The sequence below is a fragment of the Macaca fascicularis genome, chromosome 10 (genome assembly GCF_037993035.2).
Source record: "Macaca fascicularis isolate 582-1 chromosome 10, T2T-MFA8v1.1".
Lineage (NCBI taxonomy): Eukaryota > Metazoa > Chordata > Mammalia > Primates > Cercopithecidae > Macaca > Macaca fascicularis.
In genome coordinates, this window is record NC_088384.1 from 23892730 (window position 1) to 23918334 (window position 25605).

The window sequence follows — 25605 nt, forward strand, 5'->3', positions numbered from 1 at the left end:
ACAATTGTGAGCGTCCTAGTGACGGAGGAGTGAGCAAGCGCCTAGGTCTCTCGAGGATAACCCTAACTTCGAGGTTCCCCGTCTGCTTTACCCTCCAAGAAAATCCCAGGGCCGGCTAACTTGGGCGCCGCTAGCGGAGAACGGAGTGTTCACCCCGGAGCCGAAGCGCAGTAGACACTTGGCGACTTTCCGTGGCGAGTCTAGGGTCTTTGCCTGGCGACCTCATTGTCTGAGCGCCCCGTACCGCTCACCGCCCACCTCCCCGCCCCCTGCCCACCCGGTGGGTCTCGCTCCAGTTGGGGGTGGGGAGTTGGGAACTGTGTGAATGGGAAGGGGGTGAACAAAGCCAAGCTCCCGCCATTCTCCTCCTCCTGCACCCTCTCCAGCCCGATGCGCCCGGAGGCCAGGGCGCGCCCCCAGCGCACTGACGCCGGACCCCGAAGCGAGGCGGGCGCGGGGGACCCCAGAGCTGGGGTAATGCGGGTTCGTGGCGGGGGCCTCGGCAGCCAGGACCCCGGACCACCTTAAGAGCGAGCCCCGCCCCGGGCCCGGAGCTTGGGCGGCGCTGATTGGTGCAAATGTAATGGCTGAAATTGATTGCTGAAATGCAAAACTTGTTGCTGCTTCTCCCGGCGCTGGGCGAGAGGCAGACACAGAGAGGGGAGCCGAGACCCTCGGAACGCCCCACGCAGAGCCCCCCCGCTAGTCGGGAGAGGGGTGCGCAGACCCCCCAGAGCTGCCCCCGCGCCCCCCTCCCCCCATTCCAGGCTCTGAGAGCGCAGCGGGAACGCCTCAGCTTGCTCGCCCGGCGTGGCCCCCCGACCCGCGTACGCCCCCCTCCCTCAGGTCCGAGAGGGACTCGCGAAGCACCTCAGCGCGGAGGCAGGGAACCGGAGCCTTGGAGCGACCCAACCCCTCGTCTCGCTGCCCTCCCGCGCCTGCAACGGTGCGCCGAGACTCCAGCGAACTCAGACACCCAACGGCGGAGGACAGAAGCGGCAGGCGGCGGACGTGGCCGCGAAGCTGCGCGCTGGGCGCAGCGCACCCGCTGCCGAGCAGAGGAGCCGCGCCTTTCCCCCGACCCTCCGCTCCAACCCCCGGCGCCTGCCGCCTCCCAGCCCCTCTGCGTCCTCGGCTCGGGGGCCGGCACCCGCGATGCCGAGCGGAGCCTCCAGTCCTCTGACCCGCTGAAGAAGCAGCAGCGGCTCGCCCGGAGCCTACAGGGATTGTGCGAGCGGATCGTGTTCGGTGGAGGCTCGGGCTGCGGGGCGCGGGGACTCCAGGGGGCGGGGGGAGGGACCGCTCTGTCGGTGCCCGGCGCTAGCCGCGGCTTTGAAGGGTCTCCCTCCCCTGCCCTTAGCAGCTCTGCCACGGACTCCGGGAGGCTGCGGGCGGCGTCCTGGGGGCTCCCCAACAGACCCAATCGGACTTGAGAAGGTGATCGCTCTGCTCTCCCAACCCCCTTCCCTCCCTATTCCCCCCACTTAACTTTTTGTCTCCGTTCATCCGCGGCTTCGTCCCCTCCCCGCAGACCCACCCGCGGCTGTGACAACCGCCCGGGGCATGGGCCCCCCAACACGGCTCCTAGAGGCCCCGCGGCCTCGCAAGATGTGAGAGGCCCTCCCCGGGCAGAATCGGAGCTTCGGGAGAGGAGCTGATACCCGCCCCCCGTCCCTCACATCAGGCGGGGTGGAGGTGCGCGCTGAGCCCCCGCGGTGCTGAGCGTCCCGGAGCGCCCAATCCTGGGCTGGAACGAGTAGCTGGCCGGAGGCGCGCCGCGGAGAGCAGGCTGTCATGCCCTATTGATCTCCCTCTGCCCCCCGCCAAGTATGTTTGGGCTGGACCAATTCGAGCCCCAGATCAACAGCAGGAACGCTGGCCAGGGCGAGAGGAACTTTAACGAGACCGGACTGAGCATGAACACCCACTTTAAGGCCCCGACTTTCCACACTGGGGGGCCCCCTGGCCCTGTGGATCCTGCCATGAGCGCGCTGGGCGAGCCCCCGATCTTGGGTATGAACATGGAGCCCTACGGCTTCCACACGCGCGGCCACTCGGAGTTGCACGCAGGGGGGCTGCAGGCGCAGCCTGTGCACGGCTTCTTTGGCGGCCAGCAGCCTCACCACGGCCACCCGGGAAGTCACCATCCCCACCAGCATCACCCCCACTTTGGGGGCAACTTCGGTGGCCCGGACCCGGGGGCCTCGTGCCTGCACGGGGGTCGCCTGCTCGGCTACGGCGGCGCAGCCGGAGGCCTGGGCAGCCAGCCGCCCTTCGCCGAGGGTTATGAGCACATGGCAGAGAGCCAGGGGCCTGAGAGCTTCGGCCCGCAGCGACCGGGGAACCTCCCGGACTTCCACAGTTCGGGTGCCTCCGGCCACGCCGTGCCGGCCCCATGCCTGCCGCTGGACCAGAGCCCTAACCGAGCCGCCTCCTTCCACGGCCTGCCCTCCTCCAGCAGCTCCGATTCCCACAGTCTGGAGCCCCGGAGGGTGACGAACCAAGGAGCCGTCGACTCGCTGGAATACAATTACCCGGGCGAGGGGCCCTCGGGACATTTTGACATGTTTTCGCCCTCTGACTCCGAAGGGCAGCTGCCTCATTATGCAGCTGGTCGCCAGGTTCCCGGGGGCGCTTTCCCGGGCGCCTCGGCCATGCCCAGGGCTGCGGGCATGGTGGGCTTGTCCAAAATGCACGCCCAGCCACCGCAGCAGCAGCCGCAGCAGCAGCAGCAGCAACCCCAGCAGCAGCAGCAGCAGCAGCAGCATGGTGTGTTCTTTGAGAGGTTCGGTGGGGCCAGAAAGATGCCTGTGGGTCTGGAGCCCTCAGTGGGCTCCAGGCACCCGTTAATGCAGCCTCCCCAGCAGGCCCCGCCACCCCCTCAGCAGCAGCCCCCGCAGCAACCGCCACAGCAGCAGCCGCCGCCGCCACCCGGGCTTCTAGTCCGACAAAATTCGTGCCCGCCTGCGCTCCCTCGGCCCCAGCAGGGCGAGGCGGGCACGCCCAGCGGCGGCCTGCAGGACGGAGGCCCCATGCTGCCCAGCCAGCACGCGCAATTCGAGTATCCCATCCACCGGCTGGAGAACCGGAGCATGCACCCTTATTCCGAGCCTGTTTTCAGCATGCAGCATCCTCCTCCGCAGCAGGCGCCCAACCAGCGGCTGCAGCATTTCGACGCGCCCCCCTACATGAACGTGGCCAAGAGGCCGCGCTTCGACTTCCCGGGCAGCGCGGGAGTGGACCGCTGCGCTTCGTGGAACGGCAGCATGCACAACGGCGCTCTGGATAACCACCTCTCCCCCTCCGCCTACCCAGGCCTACCCGGCGAGTTCACACCGCCTGTGCCCGACAGCTTCCCTTCGGGGCCGCCCCTGCAGCATCCGGCCCCGGACCACCAGTCCCTGCAGCAGCAGCAGCAACAACAGCAGCAACAGCAGCAGCAGCAGCAACAGCAACAGCAACAGCAGCAGCAGCAGCAGCGCCAAAACGCGGCCCTCATGATTAAGCAGATGGCGTCGCGGAATCAGCAGCAGAGGCTGCGCCAGCCCAACCTGGCTCAGCTAGGCCACCCCGGGGACGTGAGCCAGGGCGGCCTGGTGCATGGCGGCCCGGTGGGCGGCTTGGCTCAGCCGAACTTTGAGCGCGAAGGCGGCAGCACGGGCGCCGGGCGTCTGGGCACCTTCGAGCAGCAGGCGCCGCACTTGGCTCAAGAGAGCGCGTGGTTCTCAGGTCCGCACCCGCCGCCCGGAGACCTGCTGCCCCGTAGGATGGGCGGCTCGGGCCTGCCCGCTGACTGTGGCCCGCACGACCCCAGCCTGGCGCCCCCTCCTCCGCCCGGTGGCTCGGGGGTGCTGTTCCGGGGCCCTCTGCAGGACCCGATGAGGATGCCCGGAGAGGGCCACGTGCCCGCGCTGCCCTCACCGGGCCTGCAGTTCGGGGGCAGTCTGGGCGGCCTGGGTCAGCTGCAGTCGCCCGGGGCGGGCGTGGGGCTCCCCGGCGCTGCTTCCGAGCGCCGGCCCCCTCCGCCGGACTTCGCTACGTCTGCGCTCGGGGGCCAGCCGGGCTTTCCGTTTGGTGCAGCAAGCCGGCAGGCCACGCCGCACAGCGGTCCAGGCGTGAACTCACCCCCCAGCGCGGGAGGGGGCGGTGGCAGCTCCGGTGGCGGCGGTGGCGGGGGTGCCTACCCGCCGCAGCCTGATTTCCAGCCCAGCCAGCGCACCTCGGCCAGTAAACTGGGCGCGCTCTCGCTGGGCTCCTTCAACAAGCCCAGCTCCAAGGACAACCTGTTCGGCCAGAGCTGCCTGGCTGCGCTCTCCACCGCTTGCCAGAACATGATCGCCAGCCTCGGGGCCCCCAACCTCAACGTGACCTTCAACAAGAAGAACCCGCCCGAGGGCAAGAGGAAACTGAGCCAGAACGAGACCGACGGCGCGGCAGTGGCCGGCAACCCGGGCTCGGATTACTTCCCAGGAGGGACTGCTCCTGGGGCCCCAGGAACCGGAGGCCCATCCGGGACCAGTAGCAGCGGCTCCAAAGCCTCGGGGCCACCCAACCCTCCAGCCCAGGGGGACGGCACCAGCCTCTCCCCCAACTACACCCTGGAATCCACGTCGGGGAATGACGGCAAGCCGGTCCCCGGGGGCGGCGGCCGGGGACGGGGTCGCAGAAAAAGGGACAGTGGTCACGTGAGCCCTGGCACCTTCTTTGACAAGTACTCGGCGGCTCCGGACAGCGGGGGCGCACCTGGGGTGAGCCCAGGGCAGCAGCAAGCGTCAGGTGCAGCCGTCGGGGGAAGCTCCGCAGGGGAGACGCGCGGGGCACCGACGCCCCACGAAAAGGCGCTCACGTCGCCATCCTGGGGGAAGGGGGCTGAGTTGCTCCTGGGGGATCAGCCAGACCTCATTGGGTCCCTGGACGGTGGGGCCAAATCGGACAGTAGTTCGCCACACGTGGGTGAGTTCGCCTCGGACGAGGTGAGCACGAGCTACGCCAATGAGGACGAGGTGTCGTCCAGTTCTGACAACCCCCAGGCACTAGTTAAAGCGAGCAGGAGTCCCCTGGTGACCGGCTCGCCCAAACTCCCTCCCCGTGTAGGCGCCGGGGAACACGGACCGAAGGCGCCCCCGCCCGCCCTCGGCCTGGGCATCATGTCTAACTCTACCTCGACCCCTGACAGCTACGGCGGCGGTGGGGGCCCGGGCCATCCGGGCACGCCGGGCCTGGAGCAGGTCCGCACCCCGACGAGCAGCAGTGGCGCCCCACCACCCGACGAGATCCACCCCCTGGAGATCCTTCAGGCGCAGATTCAGCTACAGAGGCAGCAGTTCAGCATCTCCGAGGACCAGCCTCTGGGGCTGAAGGGTGGCAAGAAGGGTGAGTGCGCCGTCGGGGCCTCAGGGGCGCAGAATGGCGACAGCGAGCTGGGCAGCTGCTGCTCCGAGGCAGTCAAGAGCGCCATGAGCACCATCGACCTGGACTCGCTGATGGCAGAGCACAGCGCTGCCTGGTACATGCCCGCTGACAAGGCCCTGGTGGACAGCGCGGACGACGACAAGACGTTGGCGCCCTGGGAGAAGGCCAAACCCCAGAACCCCAACAGCAAAGAAGGTATATGCGCACCCATTTTCCTCTCACTTCCCGGGTGACCCGCCCCATCCCCAGGGCAGGCCTTAGCCTTTGCGCCTTGGGGTCCTTTGAGGTTTGGAGGGCACAGACCCTCCTAATCCCCAACTAGGAGCTGGTTATCCCACCTTTGCTTACACCAAGGGCTGTGAGGACAGACCACCCCCCCACTGCCCCCAAGCCCCCCACATGCTGCCAGGTAGATTCTAGTGCCACAGGGTGGTAAAAACTTAGATGGCAGCCCTTTGGGAATCTTGTAGAGTACACCGCACAGCCTCCCCCACACCCCCAGTTTTAGCTGAGTTGCCTCTTCCCTTTCACACTAAGACCCTTCCTCACCCTCAACATTTAGGCAGGTTCCACTTTTTAGCAGCTGTGTGCTGCCTTCCCTGGCAGGACACCTGGGAAGTTGTGTTAAGGCCTCCCACCTTTTCCTAGTTAGTCAGCCTCTAGCTCTAGTTCTTTTAGGTGCCAGCATCTTTAGAAAAAAAGTTACCAGCCCTGGTGTCAGCAGCATCACTCAGAGGCAACGCCTAATTTGACATTTGTTCCTAATGAATAGCTATTTTGTCTCTTCTTAACTATCAGAGTTTCATTGAAAAACTGGAGACCTGTGGGGGTTGAGGAGGCAGGGAACCTTTTCAGGGTGCACCGCCTTGACATTTGGTGGGTTTGGGGAGGGGGAATGCTGGGGTGGGGTCGGCCTGGCAGAGACCAGACCACTCAGTCAGGACATCATTTGTGTATGGAGATATGGATATATATTCTTAAGACACAAAGGATCCGTGTTTGTCAATATCTCGCTTGGCTTTGGTGACAGATGTCCTGTCCCAGCTTTCGTTTGCATTCTAAACACCCCCTTCCCACCAGGCCTGGAGGCCTTTAAGGTGGGAGGGGTGGGGTTAGTAAATGGGCTGCCTTTCCAGTTAAAGTAATAACAGTTCTCTTTAACCTAAGGATGACTGGGTTGCCGTAGATATTTATTTTATCTGAATGGAGCTTTAAAATGTATATATATATAAGGTGTGTGTATATATAGGTGTCTATATAGGTATGTGTGTCTATATATGTATCTATATATATCGAATGGCTTCTTAAAATCAGATAACATCATTTTTTTCTTTCTACCTCTTTCTTTTAAACTATAGTTGAATTCCCTTGGTTTCCCTAGACAGACTATCGCCATGGAACCAGTGGCTGACATTTTAACCTTGTTTTTAAAAATGTGCCCCCTCTCAATGCGATTCTTGCCCTCTTTTACAGTTCTTTCCTCCTCTGCCTTCGTTTCCCTCATCCTCCCCATATCCTGCCATATCTTGACCCTGGATTTAAGGTGAGGGTAGGTTTTAGGAGAATGGCACGGGGGCTGGGGGAGGTAAGAGGAGAGGAGGCGGGAGTGGGCTGGGAGTTGGGTGGTTCAAAACTTGGGGCTTTCAAGGCGCCCATCCTGGGTAGCTTTCCCGCTTAGGTTTTCTAATTCATGAATGCGGCCTCTCTGCTTTTTCTCTTTGTTCCGCGGTTACTGCCCAGCCCAGGACGCCCGGGACTCACTCTCTCATTTGAAGCCGGGTGTTTAGCATGCACAGCAGACGCTGCGGCCAGCATCAGCATTCTCCAGGCTTCTCCCAGGCAAGGCCATAAATTGGTTAGTTTGGGACCCTCAGCTTCTTCTCCCTTTTTTTCCCCCTTTTTAAAATCGAGTTGGACACAGCATCCTGCTTGCTCCCCCCACCCCTTTATTTTCTTGTACACAACATCTCGATCTGGCCCGATCGATCGATAGCTGGTTAGCACAAATCTCAGCCCCTGTCACTTCTACCTGGCCTGGCCTGGCCGCCCCTCCCCCTTCCCCTTCTCATCCTTCACCCACCCCTAGTAATTAAGAACATATTAGCCAAAATGAGGTGAGAAAAGTTAAAACAAGGAACAAAACCCTGATTTAAAGAATTAACTTAAAGAAAAACAGTAGCACTTCATCTTCAAGTCTTTTAAAGGGCCTTCATAGACTAGGTGGACAGGTATAGGGTCATTTTAATGAGATTTTTAGAAAATGTCTCTCCCCATCCCCTTTCCAATCCTTCCTTTAGAGATGAAGATGCAGGCTGTGAATGAAGAAATGTCAACCAAAGAAATGTTTTGTTTGTGTCATCATCACAGTCAGATGAATGAAAATATTTTTTAGAAACAGATGCTAGTCACTTAAGGGTTGATTTCCCCTGTAAGCTAAAGGAAGCCCTCCCCTGCACGCGGGACGACAGGGACTTCCATCAGGGACCAGCAGGGCTGGCTGCCTTATAAGCACCAGCAGGGACACCCACTTGACCTCCTTTGTTTTCTACTCTGTGGTATGGGAAGGACAGTTTCCTCGATAAAGCAGCGAATTGAGGTCACTGGAAGCTTCTGTAGCCTTGGGGTTGCTAGTTAAGGCTTTCTAAGGTATCTGCATCTGAATCCCGCTCCCTCACTGGTAGTAAATAAGGATGATTAAACTTTTCATTATGATAGCACCCTGTAGTTCCATCTGCACATGTTGTATAAATAGGTACACAGAGCTTTCTACAGGCCCCTGAGTCCCCTGGCGGAAAATCAGAGTGAAGTGTGCCACTTCAAAATAGAGACAGGAAAAAAAAACCATAGCAAAATGTTCTGCTTTTCCTTTAAAAACATGCTCATGGTCCCATTAGCCTTGAGCAGTGGTGTCCAGTGGTTTTGAATAGACCTTCTCTAGGTACCAGCCCCAGCATTTTTTTTTTCTAACCCCCTTGCAGGCAAAGCCCATTTTTGTAATGATATTTTATTTTGTCACGCCGTAAAACATGCCAGTACTAATGTGATTAAATATTAACACCGTTTCTGAAATTCTTCGCTCCAATGACAAAATACTAGTCGGTATTTAACAAAATGATCCGTGCTCGGATTGGAGGGAACGAATCAGTCTTCAGAACTGCACAAGGCGTGCAGCCACTGGGACGTGCCCAGATTGTCTTATGGGCTTGAGATGTCCTTTGGAGGGGAGGGAACTTGACTGGCAAGTTGTCGTTCTCTCAAAGTCTAGGCCAACATCACGTGGGATGATGATTTTTTAAACCAGGAAATCTAGCTAGTCTCTCCAAATCATGCTTCTCTTGACTTCTTAATCAACCCACCCAACAACTTTTATATAATGCAACTTCACCTCTGATCATGAGGCTCTATTTGTACAAAGTTGTGGTGGGGGAAGGGTGAGATTGTGAAAAGGAAAAAAAAAAAACAACAAACCAACAAACCCAGCCTGAGTTTGGGCCTTTTCAAACATCAATTAAATTGGTAAGAATTACATGAATTTAAAAAGAGTTTGCAAAATCATCCGCCTATCTTTGTAATAGGTGTGTGGCTATGGAAGAATTTCAACACAGAGAAGGAAAGATAATGATAGATTATAGATAACGTATATGAAGTTGGAAAAAGTACGTGTTCTCCCCTCCTGCCCCTTACAATTTTCAAAAGTTGAATTAACTGTATTCTGTAATACATTTATCCTTGCCAAACCTCCTCTCCCCTGGTAGCTCTATCTTGAAACTCACGGCAGTCTTGAAGTACTCTTTCACATACATTGAAATGGGAGCAGTCTCGATACACACTCTGCAAGCAATCCTGCTCTTTTTGGAAGTATGATATTTTTACAGTGATGCCAGAGAAATTTTTGGAATTTCATGCTTCTCTCAGTGTTGCAGTCAGAACACAGTAACAGCACTGAGCAATCCTAGGCAGACATGATTTGAACATGGAATTTCTTTAGACATGGGGCAGACTTGGGGTGGGCCGGGGGGGCAGGGAGTTCCTAGCCTCAGAGCGAAGCACTGTTTTCCTGAGAGAATTTTTAAGGCTCATTCGAACTTGTCTGGGGAAGGCAAAGAGCTTTGCAATCCTGTTTCCCTGTGAAATTACCCAGCACGAGTTGCATGCCTTCATGTGACTTTTGCGCCTCCGGAAGATGTAACCCAAAACTTCGCAGGTGTTAATAAGGGATAATGTAAACAGATAGGGCCCCCTTTGTGCAGCTGACGTTTGGGCCTGCCTGCTCCCTGGATATCCCAGGACATCCAACTACTGTTCTTTGGTGCTTGTTTAATATTTCATGGCTGTAATAAACCTGTCTACTTTGCCCGCCTCCCGACATAAAACCCCAACCTAACACACATCTGCAATCATACATTTCTACTAAATATTAATAAAGGACAAGGATGTTTTAAGGGGCTGAAGGCTGGCAGTGTTGAACTTGTCATGGTTTTCTACCACTGGGTTTTTCTGGCTGTTTTGATTTTAAATAGCCATTGCTTTCTAATATGCAAACTATATTTATATATTCATATATATATATGCAATTTTTGCAGATTGAAGGGCTTTCCTCAAGTAGTGTAGCTTTCTTTAATATATATTCACCTAGATTTCTTGTGAGGCCCCTTCAGACCGGAAATAAGGAACTGTTGAAATGTTCTTCTAGTTTATTGAGGTTTCTAGGAAAGGAGTGAGAGTTAGTTAATCTAATTTCTCTTTCTAGCAATGAAATTCTATGATTCCTGATATGATTTTGTTTGCCTGACAGAGGTATTTAAATTTCCACAAAGAATCTTAATAGGTTTTGGAAATGCGGCTACTCTTGCCAAGAAGTTACTTGATACCTTGTGCCGACATAAAATATACATTTTTAATAAATAGTCCGGCAGGACCAGGTGAAATCAGAGGAGGACAATTCTTCCTACTGTGGAAGGGCCAACTCGAGTGGGTCACTGGGATTTCACGGGATCTCCTAAACTCACTCTATGCTGGAAAATGTAGCACAATCACTTGTGACCCGTTTCTCTCCACTTGAATGACAATGACGTCGGATTGTGTTCTTGGCCCAGGGAGTGATCAGCTTTGCCGAAAGCATTTAGGAGAGATAAATACTCTTGGTAAGGAATACCGTATTTACCTCTGTTTGGTTATTTTTAGAGATTAAAAGGCTGTAGCTTTATATAATAGGATCAAATGTCTGGGGAGTGTGTGGGAGCAAGCAGGCCTCCCAAGCGCACCGCAACATAAAAACACCAAATCCTCTCATGCCAGAGGGGTCCTCTGTTTGTCGGAGGGGGTGGGGGGCTGCAACCAGTGGGTTCACCTTCTGTCCTTTTCTCACTGCCCACTGCTTGTTCCACCCAGTTCTTTGGTCTGGAGGGGCTGGGATCGCCCAACCTCATCATTTTGACTCAAGTCAGGATTTTGACTTGCCGACGATGTGTTTGTTTTAGGATGGTGTCTATATTTAGGCGCGTCTTGGGTGGACAGATTTGAGTGTGGGATTTGATCGCTCTTGGTGGAGATGTTGATGTATACATGAGTGCGTGATTGAGAAGAGGGACATTTGGAGGAAATTTTTCAAGCCTCCTCGCCTTCTCACACACACTGGAGCCAAATGAAGTGGTCTGGGGACCAGCTCGAAAGAGCACAGCTGAGGTGGGTGGAAGCTCTGGGTCTGTATCTCAGGGGAGCAGAGCAGGGCCCCATGCAGTTCAGCATGGGAAGAAGCCCCCCTCTCTCCCCCTCGTCCCATCCCAGCATCCGCATATATACATATGCATGGACGAGTGTATTTCCATCCAATCTGGAGTCACTCCTCCAGTTTACCCTTAATCTGCTTTCTGAAGGCGAGCAGGGAAAGGAGCTCACCCTTCAGTCTCAATGGCCTTAGCTGACAGGTTCTGATTCTGCAAAGGACTGAATGAGCGTGAGTCCTAAAAATAGAGGGAGGATTTTGAAGATCCTAATTACGAAATCTCAGCCTCCCGGGCCTCCTGGGCTGTGGGTGACTTTGATCTGGAGTATTTCAGTAGCAGACGCACGTCGCCCCTCGCTGGGTTTTGTGCGTGAGCGTGCGTGGAGGTGTCTCTCTGGCTGAGTTCAGCTAACACCAGTTTCCTGCCAGGAGAGGAATCTTTGAATCAGTGCCCCCTCCCCTTCTTTACTCCCCCCCGCATCTACCCCCACCAGTTGTGGGAAGCGAACGCTGCTTCTCATTTATGGAAATTCCTAGCCTTTATTGTAATCTTTTTGTACCAACGACGTGGCGGAGACGTCGCTGGGCTTTCAAATTAGTCATGGTCCTGCCTGCAGGGACCCTCTGTGTCCTGATGCAGAACAGCTCAGCCACAGTCCCCAGCTCAGAGCCACCCAGGGCCCCGAGAAACTGTGAACAGGACCCAAAGGGAGAGATGGTTCTGGGATCCTGGCACATTGTGCCCAATGGGCCACCCCACACGAAGGTGGCCCTGGTCATTTCCTGCCACCTTCCGATGACAGGACAGCACACAGACTCACCTGGGTGATCAGCTGCTTTGCAGAGCGTGGGTGAGATGATACCCTGCAAGTGTGCGCTTCAGGGGGCAAAACCCCCAAACTTATTTTGTGACCAGGATGGAGAAGCAGAGTTAAATTTCATTTACTTGCGCGGGGAGGGACTTTTGAAAGGCATCATGTTCTCAGGATGTAATTATTATAGGGTGCTGAGACCTGCTTTGTGTGCCGGCCTGCATTTTAATCAGCAGCCTCCGAGATTTTGAGCAGCCAGTGAAGTGTCTCCTCCCAACACGGTGTTTGCCCCTGGCACGGAGGGGAGAAACAGCCACGGGTTTCTTGAAATCCAAGGAGTGGAAGCTGGATTCCCGATAGCTTCCAGTTTGGACCTGACAAGACCATATTAGACTGGCACCCTGGGTACCTCCTGAGTCAGGACTTGTCATAGCCACAGCATCCCAAATTGTCATTCTGTCTCGGCTGAGAAAGCTGGTGTGATTTCATAATCACCGCTTCCTTGTGAAGCCGGAGCAGAGAGAACTTTATAGTGATTGCATGCGTATCTTTTCACAATGTACGCATCATCGTAGGGATCCAAATGCCCTTTAAACATAAGGCAATTGAATCTAGCAGTTTGGAGGTCTTAGAGCATTCGTAATAACATGCTGACTCTCTGTGAATGTCCCAGAAGGAATATCTTCCATGGAATGGACTTATCCAAAAAGGGAGAAAAAATTCCCCAATAAACATTCCCATATAAACTCACATCGTTGAGGGAAATCGTGTTTCCGTGTTCTCATCTTGAAAGCTCCGAGTCCAGCGAACTCACCTTGCCCTACTTCCCTGGCGTTTATAGGATCAACTATGTGACCAGAAGCTCCCATCTTATTCCCATTTTTGATCTCTCTGTGGAAAATCTTGGACTCCCCCAAAATGTTTGCTCCTAGGATTCTGCTCCTTCCGTCTATCTCTGGTTTCTTGGGCTGCAGTCTGACTTACCTGTGCCGGTATTTGGTTTGGGAGATGCAAGGTGTGTTGGGAAATAGTTTAGGGAAACAGGGAGACCCTTTGGCGAGGGCATATTTGGGACCCATTGCTATGGAAGATCTTTGGAAAGTTGCGGACTTCAAAGATACCCACAAGAGAACCAGGTCTTGTTTTTATCCTGCGTGTCTCAAAAACAATCTCCATAGTTACTCAGAAGTATATGGCCATGGTCATGTCTTTGGAGGAAATGTGGACTAACTTTGGTGCTGAGGCAAGAGACTCTTGCAGCTTTGTTTTTCCTGCTCGCTCTTCGAGCAGCCTGACTCATGAGAACTAAGTGGCCCGTTGATGCATTCAACTGTGAGGATTGAAAAGTACTTTTTTTCTTCTCAGTGCTGAGAAGAATTTAAAGAGTTTTGGGCATGATGGTTTTGTTTGATCTCAACACTTGGGACAAAAATTTCCCTGGAGTGACATCGTCTGGGGGGGGCGGTCTTTCTGATGCCACTCGTTTTGCATGGTATGACTGGGAGAAATCTCTCTGCGTCAAAGTTGAGGGCCCCAGTGTGCCTGGTCTGGTTTTCTTGGTTGTATTTGGGAACTCCAGGAACGTGAGATGACAGTTAATAAGTGAACCCCTCCACACATGCGCACGTGTGTACATACGTGCGTGTGCGTGCGCGCGCTCGCGCGCACACACACACACCACAGCTTCTTGCTCATCCAGTCATTCAGGGCAGGGTGAGGTGTCAAAAAGAAAAAAAAAGATATGACCCTTTTCAGTTACTGTGAAGCAGTGTTTTCAGACGCCCTTGGATCTTGGAACACAAGCATTGTTGAGTGATTGGCAGCGACCACCAGGAGTAAAATACTTCTGAGGGACCATCATGATCAGAGAAGAGGTGGGGAAGTCGGCAGAAAACCTAGCCTGCTTTGAAATTCCCAAAGCTCAGTCTTCCAGAGAAAGCAGGGGTTGGTTGAGAATTTGCTGAGAAGTTAGTGGGTTCTTCCTGGTCCTTGTGTGCTATTTGAAAGCGTCCTTTTAAATTTTAGGGCCCCGATCCTAATGTGGACACTCTAGGTCCTCATTTCCGAATAAATCAGAAGGCAGAGAGAGAAGCACCTCCAATGAGGAAGGGTAGATGGAAATTGGGGTGTAGTGTATTTTCTCAGGATAGGGGCATGGCAGAGGGACGGATGGGGCAGTGAGAAATGCAACAATATGAGTTGAAGTGTCGTTTACTGACTCGTGGGGTTCGCGAGTGGAAAATAATTTATAAATGTGGAAGTCATTTATAACAACATCACCTGGGCTAGGCTGAGGGTGTATGAATTACTTGGCAGCTGGTGTCGGCCATCACAAAGGACAGAAGGTTCTTGCCCAAGTTTTCCCTCTGGGGCCCGGGACTCCCACATCGCTGCACATGTATGGGGGAAATAGATCCAGAGGACCCAGCCTGAGACTGGATGACCGCATTGTGGGTCTGTTAGCAGCAGTCAGGACCCGTTTCTGTTGAGTTAGTGGCCGAGGCAGGCTCAAAGGGGATGAAGACCCAGATGGGCCCTGGGTAGGTCAAGACCCAGACGTGCCTGTGGCCAATGCCTGCAGAGGAGCTGGTCCCTTGAGGCCCAGATCTTTCCATAAAAGAGGGATGATGGGGGTGGGAAAAGGGAGTGACCTTTCCCCTGGTGATCCCGTAAGGTGGCCACTAAGACTTCCCTCCTAGCAAGACCCTTCAGGGATGATCTTGGCTTTCACAGACCTTGTAGGCAGGTCCCAATGCCTTGAAATGCAAGCGTGCCCCGTGATGCCCTCCCACACAATGTATATATTTGTCATTTTTCTGAATGGTAGGCAAAAAGGGGACCAAAGTAAGTGACAAATCCAGCAAGAGGAAGATTTCCCTGACTTGAGATAAGCCAAGTGTGAAAAGGAGCTGGAGAAATTAAGAGTCTCCTCTTTCCTCCCTTCCAGGAGACCCCAGGTCCAGCCTTCAGAAGCCCTTAATGCTTTTGCAGCGAGAACTAATTGGCTAAAAACAAATTGGCCATTTTCATCCCCTGCAATGTAACTTTTGGCCGTTGTTTAGTATTTGAAGGAAGGGAGGCTGCGGATCAAAATTTGGCTTTTTAGAACAGGAGCAATTTCACGATCCTTATGCCATGACTATTTCTCTAAATTGTCTGGGCAGAAAGCTTTGAATGCCTTTTGCCAGGCTTTGCTTGCGTGCACACACGCACGTGCACGCGCACACATACCACATAGGCCTGAGAAGTCTTAATAAGAAATGAAAAAATAATTTTTCCCCCAAGAAGAAGCTCATACAAAGTTTTGGCCTCGTTCAGTTTGAAGTAGACGCGTATTGATCTCCGTGCGGTCAATTTTTGCCGAATTTGTAATCCTGTTAGGCCTCCGGGAAAGGCATGATTAATTTACTTGTACATTTCACTATTTTGGGTCAGTTTAGTTAATAAGCATTTATTTTGTGCTCAGCGCCTGTGAAGCATTTTGCTGGGATTAGGGGTGTGTGTGTGTGTGTGTGTGTGTGTGTGTGTGTGTGTTTGTGCACGCATGCGCACATGCATTAATAGGGCCCCATTGCCTGGCGTAGAATAATGGTCACCAGTAGGCTAGGTTCCCATCACCTCCCCAGGACAGGAAGAGGAGACGAGTGGCACCTTTTACCATCACTCGTCCAGGAGGAGGGAGAAAAAGCCCAGTCGTTGAGCAAATACAGCCTCCCAGAGCCTTGGAGACAGCCAAAGAACACAGGCTTCCTTCTGGTGCCTTGGTTCTCGGACCTTCAGAGTTTCCGAGCATTAATTCTTAATTGCCTGGGAGTTGAACACTCGTGTGGGCCAGGTCTCTGCACATGAGTGGACAGTTGGGAATATTCAACCTCTTTGCAGCACCTTTTATGCCGCTTCCTTCACACATGGTAGTGGTGGTGGTAGGAGGATGTGTGTGTGTGTTTAACTTTTAAGAAATGCATCGTTTGACTTCCAAAGAAGGAAGAAAAAGTATGCATAAATCTCGAAAGCTGAGAAAAGGAAAAACAAAGCAAAACAGCCCTCAGCTTTGGCCTTTCCTAACACCGAGTCTCTAAAGGGGAGCATGTGTCATTTTGATGGTGCGAGCACTTCATCCCCGCTTCTTTGGGGGGCCCCCTCTTCCTCTCTGGGCTCCCCACAGCCTTCCTGTCTCTCTGCCTTCAGATGATGGGCTAAAATTCCACTCAAAAAACAACCATCAAAATGCCAGGGTTCGGCCAGAACAGTTTTTGAGAAATGGTGTCCTCGGCATCCCCCACCATTTGCTTAATTCCAAACTCATCTCGACGGTTCCCACCAAGGCCTTGCCTTTGCAGAGTGAGGGCCAGACGGAGTCTTTTCGGCGCTGAGCCAGTCTGCAGTGAACTGAAGGCGCTGAGGAAACAGGCATTTGGAGAGATGAGGATACAATTTCTTTTTTTATGTGGGCCCGTTAAAGTCTAATGGACATTGGTGTCTGGCCTTAAATTTGGAGAGGGTCTTTATCTAACCCTTAAAACCAGAGTCGTTTCCGGTAATTACGACACCCCAGGCAAGACCACTAAATCTTCCAGAGGCTTGTCTGGATGGCCGTGGTGGGCCTGGGAGGGGCCATGGGGGGCACACCTGTTACCTGTACCAGCTATAATTATGACATTTCTAGACTCCTGGTTTTAAAGGAATAATTTATGGGCTAGGTAACGCCGGAAGAGAGCAGCCAGAGGCGTTCTGGCTCATGGCAGCGAAATTGCAAGAACCCCCACGCTCGGTGCCCATCACGGCCCCTGCATTTCCTTAATGAACTAATTTAGTTCCCCAACATTTGGTATTAAGTAAGTAGTTATTTTGGGAACCTAAGAGAGAAAGAGCTGGAAGACTTTAAAAAAAACTTTTTGGGAAAAAGAAAAAGTATTGCATTTTGAAGTTTGAGACGTCTTGGCGTCCAGGCGTAAGATGTGGGGGAGGACTCCTTTGGTGCGACGTGGCCGGACGTGGCGAAGCGGCCAGCCCCATCCCTGCCTGTGTTTTTGCTTCTCGACAGAGGGGGTTTTTCCGTTGTCAGGAACGGCGGAGGCCACAGCACCCAGACTCCGAGCAGTTTGTTTGGAAGTATTGTTTAGATTATTCTCGCTTTTCAAATTGAGAGAAACTTGGTTTAATGGGAAAATAGCAGTATTACTATCTTGGTGTGTTTGCTTTAGTGTTTAAAAATAGTTTGTTTTCATATCCCAAATTTCATCCTTTCCTTGTTTGCTTGTTTGATGGAAACCCGTGTGCGTGTGTGTGTGTGTGTATGTGTGTGACGGATGCCAGCACACACATCTATATAGATGCAGGCAGTCAAATAGTTGCAATCGTCCAACCAAAAAACGATTGCAATTTTACATCTGGCTAAAGGGACTCAGACCATTTGTTTTTAACTTAAACCATCTTGTCCTTTCCTCCCGCATCAGCACACTACTCCCCAACTCCCCCCTACCCACAACCCAGAAATATTTATTTCTTCCTTAAAAAAAGGAATGCCGGCTTGTTTGCTAAGGTCCCTGTTGGAATAGATTTTCAGAGGTTATGTATTAAATGTGTTTGAGGGCGATTTCAGCCCTCAGCCTGGTTGTCCCAGTACTAATGGTAGCAGGGCCTATTACAGACAGGCAAAGAATATTGTAAATGGCTTATGCAGAAAAACCATTTAGATAAAAATGCAATTTTCCCCTCTGCATAGAGTGCTAAGAATTAATAGCACATTCTTTCTAAATGGGTATTTTTATATTATATTTTCCCCTAATGAAATTCTTTTCCCAAACAAGAGCATGTTTCATTTTAAACTTTAGAGTAAAATTGATCTGTTTTTAAGCCTGCAAAAACTGGTGTCCTAGTTCTCAGCAGGCCCCTACCTTCCCTCCTCTGCGTCCGAGCTTTTTGACATTAGATTATGCAGCGGACGGTAATGGCGGTTGTGTTTTTTGACAGTCCATTCACATTAAGGCCGAAATAGAGAGAAAGGCTGGGCTTGCCCACATTTTGGGTGGATTTGGGGGTGTTTGGTGTTTTCAACAAACAGAGAAACTGGTCCTGAAATCTGAGCTGTGTGCGCTTAGCCCTGGCCTGGCCTGGGAGGGGGCTCAGTTCCCTGCTCCCGGGGAATGCCTGTGATCCCCTAGGTGCATCCCCTGCTCCTGGCTTCTGTATGACTGCTGGGTAGATCCAGGGGCCCCAGTCCTGCTCCCCTTTATGTGACTTCTGGGAAAGGGGCTGCTTCCAGCTCCTGAGTACCCTCTGAGGGGCAGTTCTCAGGGGCCGGCTTTCTGCCAAGGCCTCTGTGGCCATTTTGGGAGGAATGGAAATTCAGAACTTCTTAGAAGGCTGACTTCAGGCAGACCAGCAGGAGCCTGCGGCGGCATCATCGTGGAAAGTCTTTGAGAGCTTGTTGCGCTGGCCGCCACGGGCCAGTGTCTGCTGACCCAGTTTTCCTTGCCTGAGTGTGTGTACGTGGAGATATTCGCTTAGGTGTCCAGACTTGACAGTGGTAGACCCTGTGACAGTGTAGTAACTGAACATCTAAAACACATGCTTGTGGTTTTTCATTATCAATATGGCACTAACGTGAAACTTTAGGTACAATTCTAGAATGGGAAACACCTTCTCCTGTTTTTTGTACCGCTTCCCTACAACATTTTCCAGTTGAGATAATGAACGCCCAGAGAGGGCAGGCAACTTGGCCAAGGTCACACAGCACAGGCGCAGATCCAGGAAAGGACTATAGTTGACCCTTGGCCTTGGCCTTCCCTTCCTGCCCCTCAACGCCCTCACCTGAGAGCTAGGATTTGATTTTATCTGGGTAAGCCTTGTGCAGACCAGAGCTGGGTCTTTTTAAACTGGAGGTTTCTAAGCCTGTTTAAAAAGCACCACGACAGGGCCGGGCACAGTGTCTCACGCCTGTAATCCCAGCACTTTGGGAAGCTGAGGCGAGTGGATCACCTGAGGTCAGGAGTTCAAGACCAGCTTGGCCAACATGGTGGAACCCTGTCTCTACTAAAAATACAAAAATGAGTGGGGTGTGGTAGGTGTCTGTAATCCCAGCTGCTCAGGAGGCTGAGGCAGGAGAATTGCTTAAACAGGGGAGGTGGAGGTTGCAGTGAGCCAAGATTGCACCATTGCAGTCTAGCCTGGGTGACAGAGCAAGACTCAGTCTCAAGAGAAAAAAAAAAAAAAAAGGCACCACGATGTCCATCCTGTGGTTGGTGACAACAGCCCTTGTTCCCTTCCTCTTGTGGAGGTGGACATCGTGCGGGAGAGAATTCTTGACCTTGGGGAAGCTGCAGTAGCATCATAGCCTGTCAGATGGTTGCTGTGGGCTTCAGTCCTGGCGTTTTGATTCTTCTGAGCTGGGCGACCTCGGACAAGCCACTTCACTGCTCCCAGCTTTCTTTCCTCATAGATAAAATTGAAAAAAGGAAAAAAAATAGTGTGTACCTCACATAAATATTGTGAGGACCAAATAAGTTGTTTTAGCTAGCATTATAATTATGTGACCAAGAGCACAGGCTTTGAAGCCAGACTACCTGGGTTCAAACCCCAGCAATTCCAGTTCCTAGCTATGTGTCCTTGGGCAGATTACTTAATCTTTCTGTTCCTTCATTTCCTCATCGGTGAAAGAGAATAATAATAGTTCCTGCCTCATGGAACTAGAAGGATTCAGCGAGTTAATAAATATATGAGTTGATACTCAGAAGCCTGCTTAACACAGAGAAAGTACTATGCCAGCACCAGGTTTTACTGAGCACTGACTATATACCAGGTGGTTCATATGTAGGGCATCAGTGAACCTAGGAAGTGCATGGTGGCATTGTTGCTATTGTTTGTCCCATCTTAGGGATGAGGAAGCGAAAGGCACAGATGGCTAGCAAGTGGTGCAGGCTGGAGGGGAAACAGTGCCAGGCTGTACTTCAGGCACTTAGCCCCGGGCCTGGCACTGGGGACTTGCTCAATAAATGTCACCATGTCATAGGGCGGGGCTAGGCTGGAACCCACTGCCCCTGCATCAGCAATTTCAGGCTTCACTATTGGGCCAGTGTGGGGCCAGGGAAGGGAGGGGAGGATTATATGTGCAGACCTTCTCCTTGTTCGGGGCAGTCAGACCCTGTGGTCTGGTCACAGCCTGCCACCATCAGGCACAGGTTCCTAGCAGCGGGATGGTAGCGCCAAGGTATTTTTTACCACCCGACAGCTCTCCTTGTGCCCCTAAGGAACAGTTCCCTGATATGCATGAGTGATGGTAGACCTTCCTGTGGAGGGAATCCGTGAGGTGAGCCGGTCCCCGGCTCCTGATTATTTTTGCCAGGAGCCCGAGTCAATCATAAACAGTCTGGGAGCCAGCAATAGAAAAATTAAACCCCTGCGTCTGGCACCTCAGGTGGGGCCTCCGAAACTTGTCAGGCTCGGGCTGAACAGAGATAGCAAGAGAGAGAGAGAGAGAGAGAGAAAGAGAGCTTGAGAGTGAATGAGCGTCCCTGCCCCCGGAGACAGTGGGAGGGTTTAGGAGGCAGACAAGCGCCTGGGTTCAAATCCTGGATCTGCCACTTGTGTGCTGTGTGACTCTGGGGAGGTGATTCACCTCTCTGAGCCTCAGTTTCCTCACCTGTTACATAGGTATAATTCTTGGGACCCTCTCAGAGGGTTGCTGTGGGGCCTGAGCATCTGGACAGGTTGGTGAGAGCATAGGCTCTGGAGTCAGCCGGAAGATAGCTATTCTCTGTTCCCACGTCTTGGCCATATCCGGTTCCTCTCTGGGCCTCAGTGTCCCTGGCTACAAACTGGGAAGAGTAACACCCTTCCCGCAGGGTAGTGGGAATGCTCTTCACCCAAGGGCAGCGTTGCCCCCCAGGGCATACTTGGCAACGTCTAGAGACGTCTTTGGTTGTCATGGTTGCAGGGAGGAAGAATGCTATGGGTCCCTGATGGGTGGAGGCCACGGATGCTGCTCAGTATCCTACAATGCACAGGACAGGCCTCACTACTCTCCTTTCTAGCCCCAAATGTCAATAGCGCCAAGACTGAGAAACTCTGAACCACAGTGAGTGATTGAGGTTACGTTCAAAATAATACTCAGGGCTGGGCATGGTAGCTCATGCTTGTAATCCCAGCATTTTGGGAGGCCAAGGCTCATGGATCACTTGAGCCCAGGAGTTCGAGACCAGCCTGGGCCACAGAGTGAGACCCCATCTCTACAAAAAATACAAAAAATTAGCTGGGCATGGTGGTACACACATGTAGCCCCAGCTACCTGGGAGGCTGAGGTGGGAGGATCATCTGAGCCTGGGAGGTTGAGGCTGCCGTGAGTCGTGATCACGCCACTGCACTCCTGCCTGGGCGACAAAGTGAGACCTTGTCTCAAAGAAAAAAAATAATACTCAAACTTGCTAGACAGTATAGTCTATTTTCGAGAGTGTTGGCATATTTATTCATTCAACAAACACTCCCAAGCACTTAACCACATGGAGATGCTGTTCTAGGTGGTGGGATGCAGTGGGGAGCAAGACAGACAACGCCCTGCCCTCATGGAATTTACATTCTAGGAGAGGGGCCAGAATGACAGACAACAGAGAAGAACGCAGAGAATCAGAAGAGGGGATGTGTGTGAGAGTTCCTAGTCTGGGCCACCAGGAAGGTCTCGGTGAGGCAGTGATGGTGAAGCAGAACCCCCTGAGTGATGATGAGGAACCAGCCACTAGCGTTCTGGTGACTCTACTTTTAAACATCTGGCTCTCTGGGGTAGGGGAGAGAAAAATAAATGCTCTGATGTGCAGCATCTGCTGATTTCCATGGTGTAAATACTCCCAATTTCAAGCCACCAAAGTGATGTCAGCCGTCAGCTGGATTGCAGAATTCCTGAATATTTAACAATGGGCTGCGGCACCCTGGAGCCAGCTGTGTCAAGCTCTGCAGGAAGTGGGTTGGGCAAGGGGACAGTGAGGGCAGGTCCTGAGGCAGGACAGAGCGGGCCTATTTTAGGAACAATGCATTGCTGGTGAGAGGGGAGAGACAGTTCAGGCAGGCAGGGGCCCAACTGCTCAGGGCTTGTAGGCACGGTCAGATCAGCAGTTTAGATTCCACTCTAAAGCGTGGCCAGGAGCCAGGGGAGGGTGTGGAGCACAGACAGGCTGGGATCTGACAGCATGTAGTAGATGTGCAACTAACGGTGCTTCATCTGAGCCTAAGGTATCTGAGATAATGTCTGTTTCCCTTCCCTATGTTCTGGCCCTTTCTGAGACGGCAGAAACTTTTCTTCTGCTTTGGAAGCCCCGGGCCATAGGTTAGGGCAAGTTAGGCTGTCCCCTAGGACAGGGTGCTGGGGTCCTAAGGTAAAGGATCAGCTTGCCACAGGTGGGAGGGCATGGGGCATGGGGCATGTCAGTGGCTCCCTGAGCTGGGCAGGCCACGATTTATGTCCTGGTCCAGGGAGACTGTTTCCTCCTTCCCCCAGGCATTGTTCTCCAGGCCTTCATAGGTCACTCCGACAGGAAGGCACAGGCCCAGCTGGGGCCAGCCCGAGGAGGTGTGGAGGCCTGGGCCCCTGGGGGACCCAGGCCTGGTGTTCACTTTCTGGAAGCTTTTCTTTCGCATTCCTCCCCAACTCCCTGAGTGGCAAAGGAATCCTAACAGGCTACAGTTATTAAACTCCCATCATGCCAAGCCCCATTTTACAGATGAGAAAACTGAGTCCAGAGAGGCCAGGTGACCTGCCCAGGGGTGCAGTGTGGATTCATATCCAGGCCTTTCTGAGCTTGTGCTCAGAACCACTTATGGGCACAGAGATGAGGAGCTGTATTTCCTACCAACAGATGCTAAAGATAAAAACCAACTCTGGGTCTTGCCTCCTCACGGCTGTCACCAGGTCATGCCATTGGCTGTTTAGGTCTTCCCCATTTGTTCCCCACAGGTGACGGGACAGTGGTTAGAACCCCTAGCCTGGGTGCTGCAAGGTGATGTGATGTGATGGGGGCAAGGCTGTGCTGCCTCGCTGATCCTCAGTCTGCTGTCTATCCAGTGGCCCAATTCTGGCATCTCCTAGGACCCCAGTGAGGAGGAAGCACCTGCCGGTGTAGCTGGTACCTGCTGAGTGCCAGGGAGCACACAAGCTTTGTTGCAGGAGTGCATCCTATGCTGGTCCCAGGCCTAGGGGGTGAGGGCCCCATCCAGAGACAGCATTCATCATGGTCACCCCAGCACCTGCTGCCTTTGGCCCCTGAGGTGTAGGAGGGCTGATGGGGATTTCCTGCAGAGGGCCTGGGATGGGGCTGGTTCAGGGTCAGGCATCTTCACCCCTGTCTCTGAAGGGGTGGGCAGGGAAGGAAGGGAGCCAGCCCCACCCACCTCCTTTCTTCCTTCCCCACCCTCAAGGACACTGGTCTTAGTCAGCTTTGCTTCTCCTTTCGTAGGTTGCATTTGCCTGGGCCACTGTGGTCTGGGCCTCAGCCACTGTCCCACCCAAGTGAGGCTTGTTACAGACGTCAGGGCCCACCTGACTGTGGTGGGGTACATGAGGCTGCTCACATTTCCTCCATTAGTCACCTGATGGCTAGGCATTGGAGTCAGATTTTATGTCCCAGACCTGGGGGAGGAAGACAGTGCAGGAAGCCAGGCCTGTGGCCTTCGACTGGACTGATCTCCTCCCTGCCCCAGGCCTCAGTTTCCTCATCTGCCTTTTGGGTTAAGCGGGGTCGTGGTGAGGATTAAGACAGATAATGAAAAGCACTCCGCCCAGCGTCTGGCACATCGCAGACGTCACTAAGCCTTGGCATAAATACAGATGCTTCTCCTCCTGCACAGGAGGCATCGGGAACCTGTGAGGGGAGGGGATGACACGTTGCATGAAGTGGAGAGGAGTGGGCGTCCCCCCATAGGACGGCTCATTCTCCAGTGGGCAGTGAGAGATTTGCCTGCAGAATTTAGGAGGGTGGTCTCGGGTGCCGTTTAGGAAAGAGAAAGTGGCCGTGGCAGCTGGCAGAAATTCCCTCAACGGCTAGATGTGTTACAACGCCAACCAGTGAGAAAATGAATCTGAGACAAAAATTGTGCATTTTCTGGAACTCCTTAGAGTTTTAAATACCCTGGCCCCATATACCCACTTCTTAGATTCCCTGTTTGTGTAGGGCTTGAAAAATCAGTCCCTCGTTAGTGTTGGGAAACTTTCCTCAAAATCACGGCAACAATGCTAATAATATTTAAGAGCACATTAATCACACCTTCTACTCTGTATATATATGGTGACGAGTTCTCCACGGGCAGTTACCAGACAAACCATGTGTATCCCTTAAAAGTTGCCTGGTGGGTAGGAATCCCTGGTAGCTGTTCCCACTGCTTTGTCATCAGCCTGGGTCACTGACTCAGGATAAAAAGATGTACCCTGTAGGATTTTTCTTTTCTTTCTTTTTTTTTTTGAGATGCAGTCTCACTCGTGTCGCCCAGGCTGGAGTGCAGTGGCGCGATCTTGGCTCATTGCATCCTCCGCCTTCTGGGTTCAAGCAGTTCTCTTGCCTCAGCCTCCCTGGTAGCTAGGATTACAGGCATGCACCACCACGCCGGGCTAATTTTTTTTGTGGATGTGTATTTTTAGTAGAGACGGAGGTTCACCATGTTGGCCAGGCTGGTCTCAAACTCCTGACCTCAAGTGATCTGCCCGCCTTGGCCTCCCAAAGTGCTGGGATTACAGACATGAACCACAGCGCCGGGATGGACTTTTATTTTCTGTCTCTTTCTCTCTGTTTTTTTTTTTTTTTTGAGGTCTAGCTCTGTCACTTAGGCTGGAGTGCAGTGGCACCATCATAGCTCACTGCAGTCTCCAACTCCTGGGTTCAAGAGATCCTCCCACCTCAGCCTCCAGAGTATCTAGGACTTCAGGTGTGCAACACCACACCTGGCTAATGTTTTATGTTTTCATAGAGATGGGGTCTTGCTATGTTGCCCAGGCTGCTCTTGAACTCCTGGTCTCAAATGATCCTCCCTCCTCGGCCTCCCAAAGTGCTGGGATTACAGGCGTGAGCCGCTGTGCCCAGCCAGAACTTTTCTTCTTGCTTGTGTTTCTCTCCAAATCCATGCTATGGTGAACAAGCCCATTTGACTAGAGGTTTCATCTCGATTTTGCTTTTGGAAGAAATCTCTTGTGATTGTCTGCCTCAAGCGTTCATTTACGGTTTAATCAAACAAAGGTGGGGTGGTAAAGGGATTGCAGGGACCGAAATCCTATTTGTAGAGAGTGTGTGAGGGGGGATACTCATGCCTTCCCTTGCGTTTTAAAGACCAAGGCAAAAACTTTTTGCATGCCAGTTCCTGGGGGACAGAAAAATCTCTCAGGCTGCGGTTCCCCAGGTGTTTGCTCTGTCTCCCTCTCCCCCACCGCTCCCCCTCCTCTCCTTTTTCTTCTCTCCCTTTCATTCCTGGAACAATCGTCCTGACCAGTTCCTTTGGACTCTTCCACATTCTTTGCCAAAAACAAAAACCATTCTTAACCCCAAATGACCAGGCCTGCAGCCGTTTTGTCTGGTATGTGGCGTCCGCCCGAGTTGGGGCGGGTGACGGGGGGCATGTATGCTTCCAATTTATATTCCAGCATGCCAGCTTCAAGGCGAGATGGGGCTGGGGGAGGAAAAGAAA

At 53.0% G+C, this 25605-nt stretch overlaps 1 protein-coding gene across 1 annotated transcript in view; it reads left to right on the forward strand.

Moving 5' to 3' along the window:
• The first annotated feature begins 616 nt into the window (after positions 1-616).
• Positions 617-25605, forward strand: part of MN1 (MN1 proto-oncogene, transcriptional regulator) — a 54141-nt gene continuing 29152 nt past the window's right edge. The window contains exon 1 of the mRNA XM_005567714.4: positions 617-5607. Coding sequence (XP_005567771.3) covers positions 1830-5607 — 3778 coding nt within the window. The 5' untranslated portion in view covers positions 617-1829. The remainder of the gene's footprint in view (positions 5608-25605) is intronic.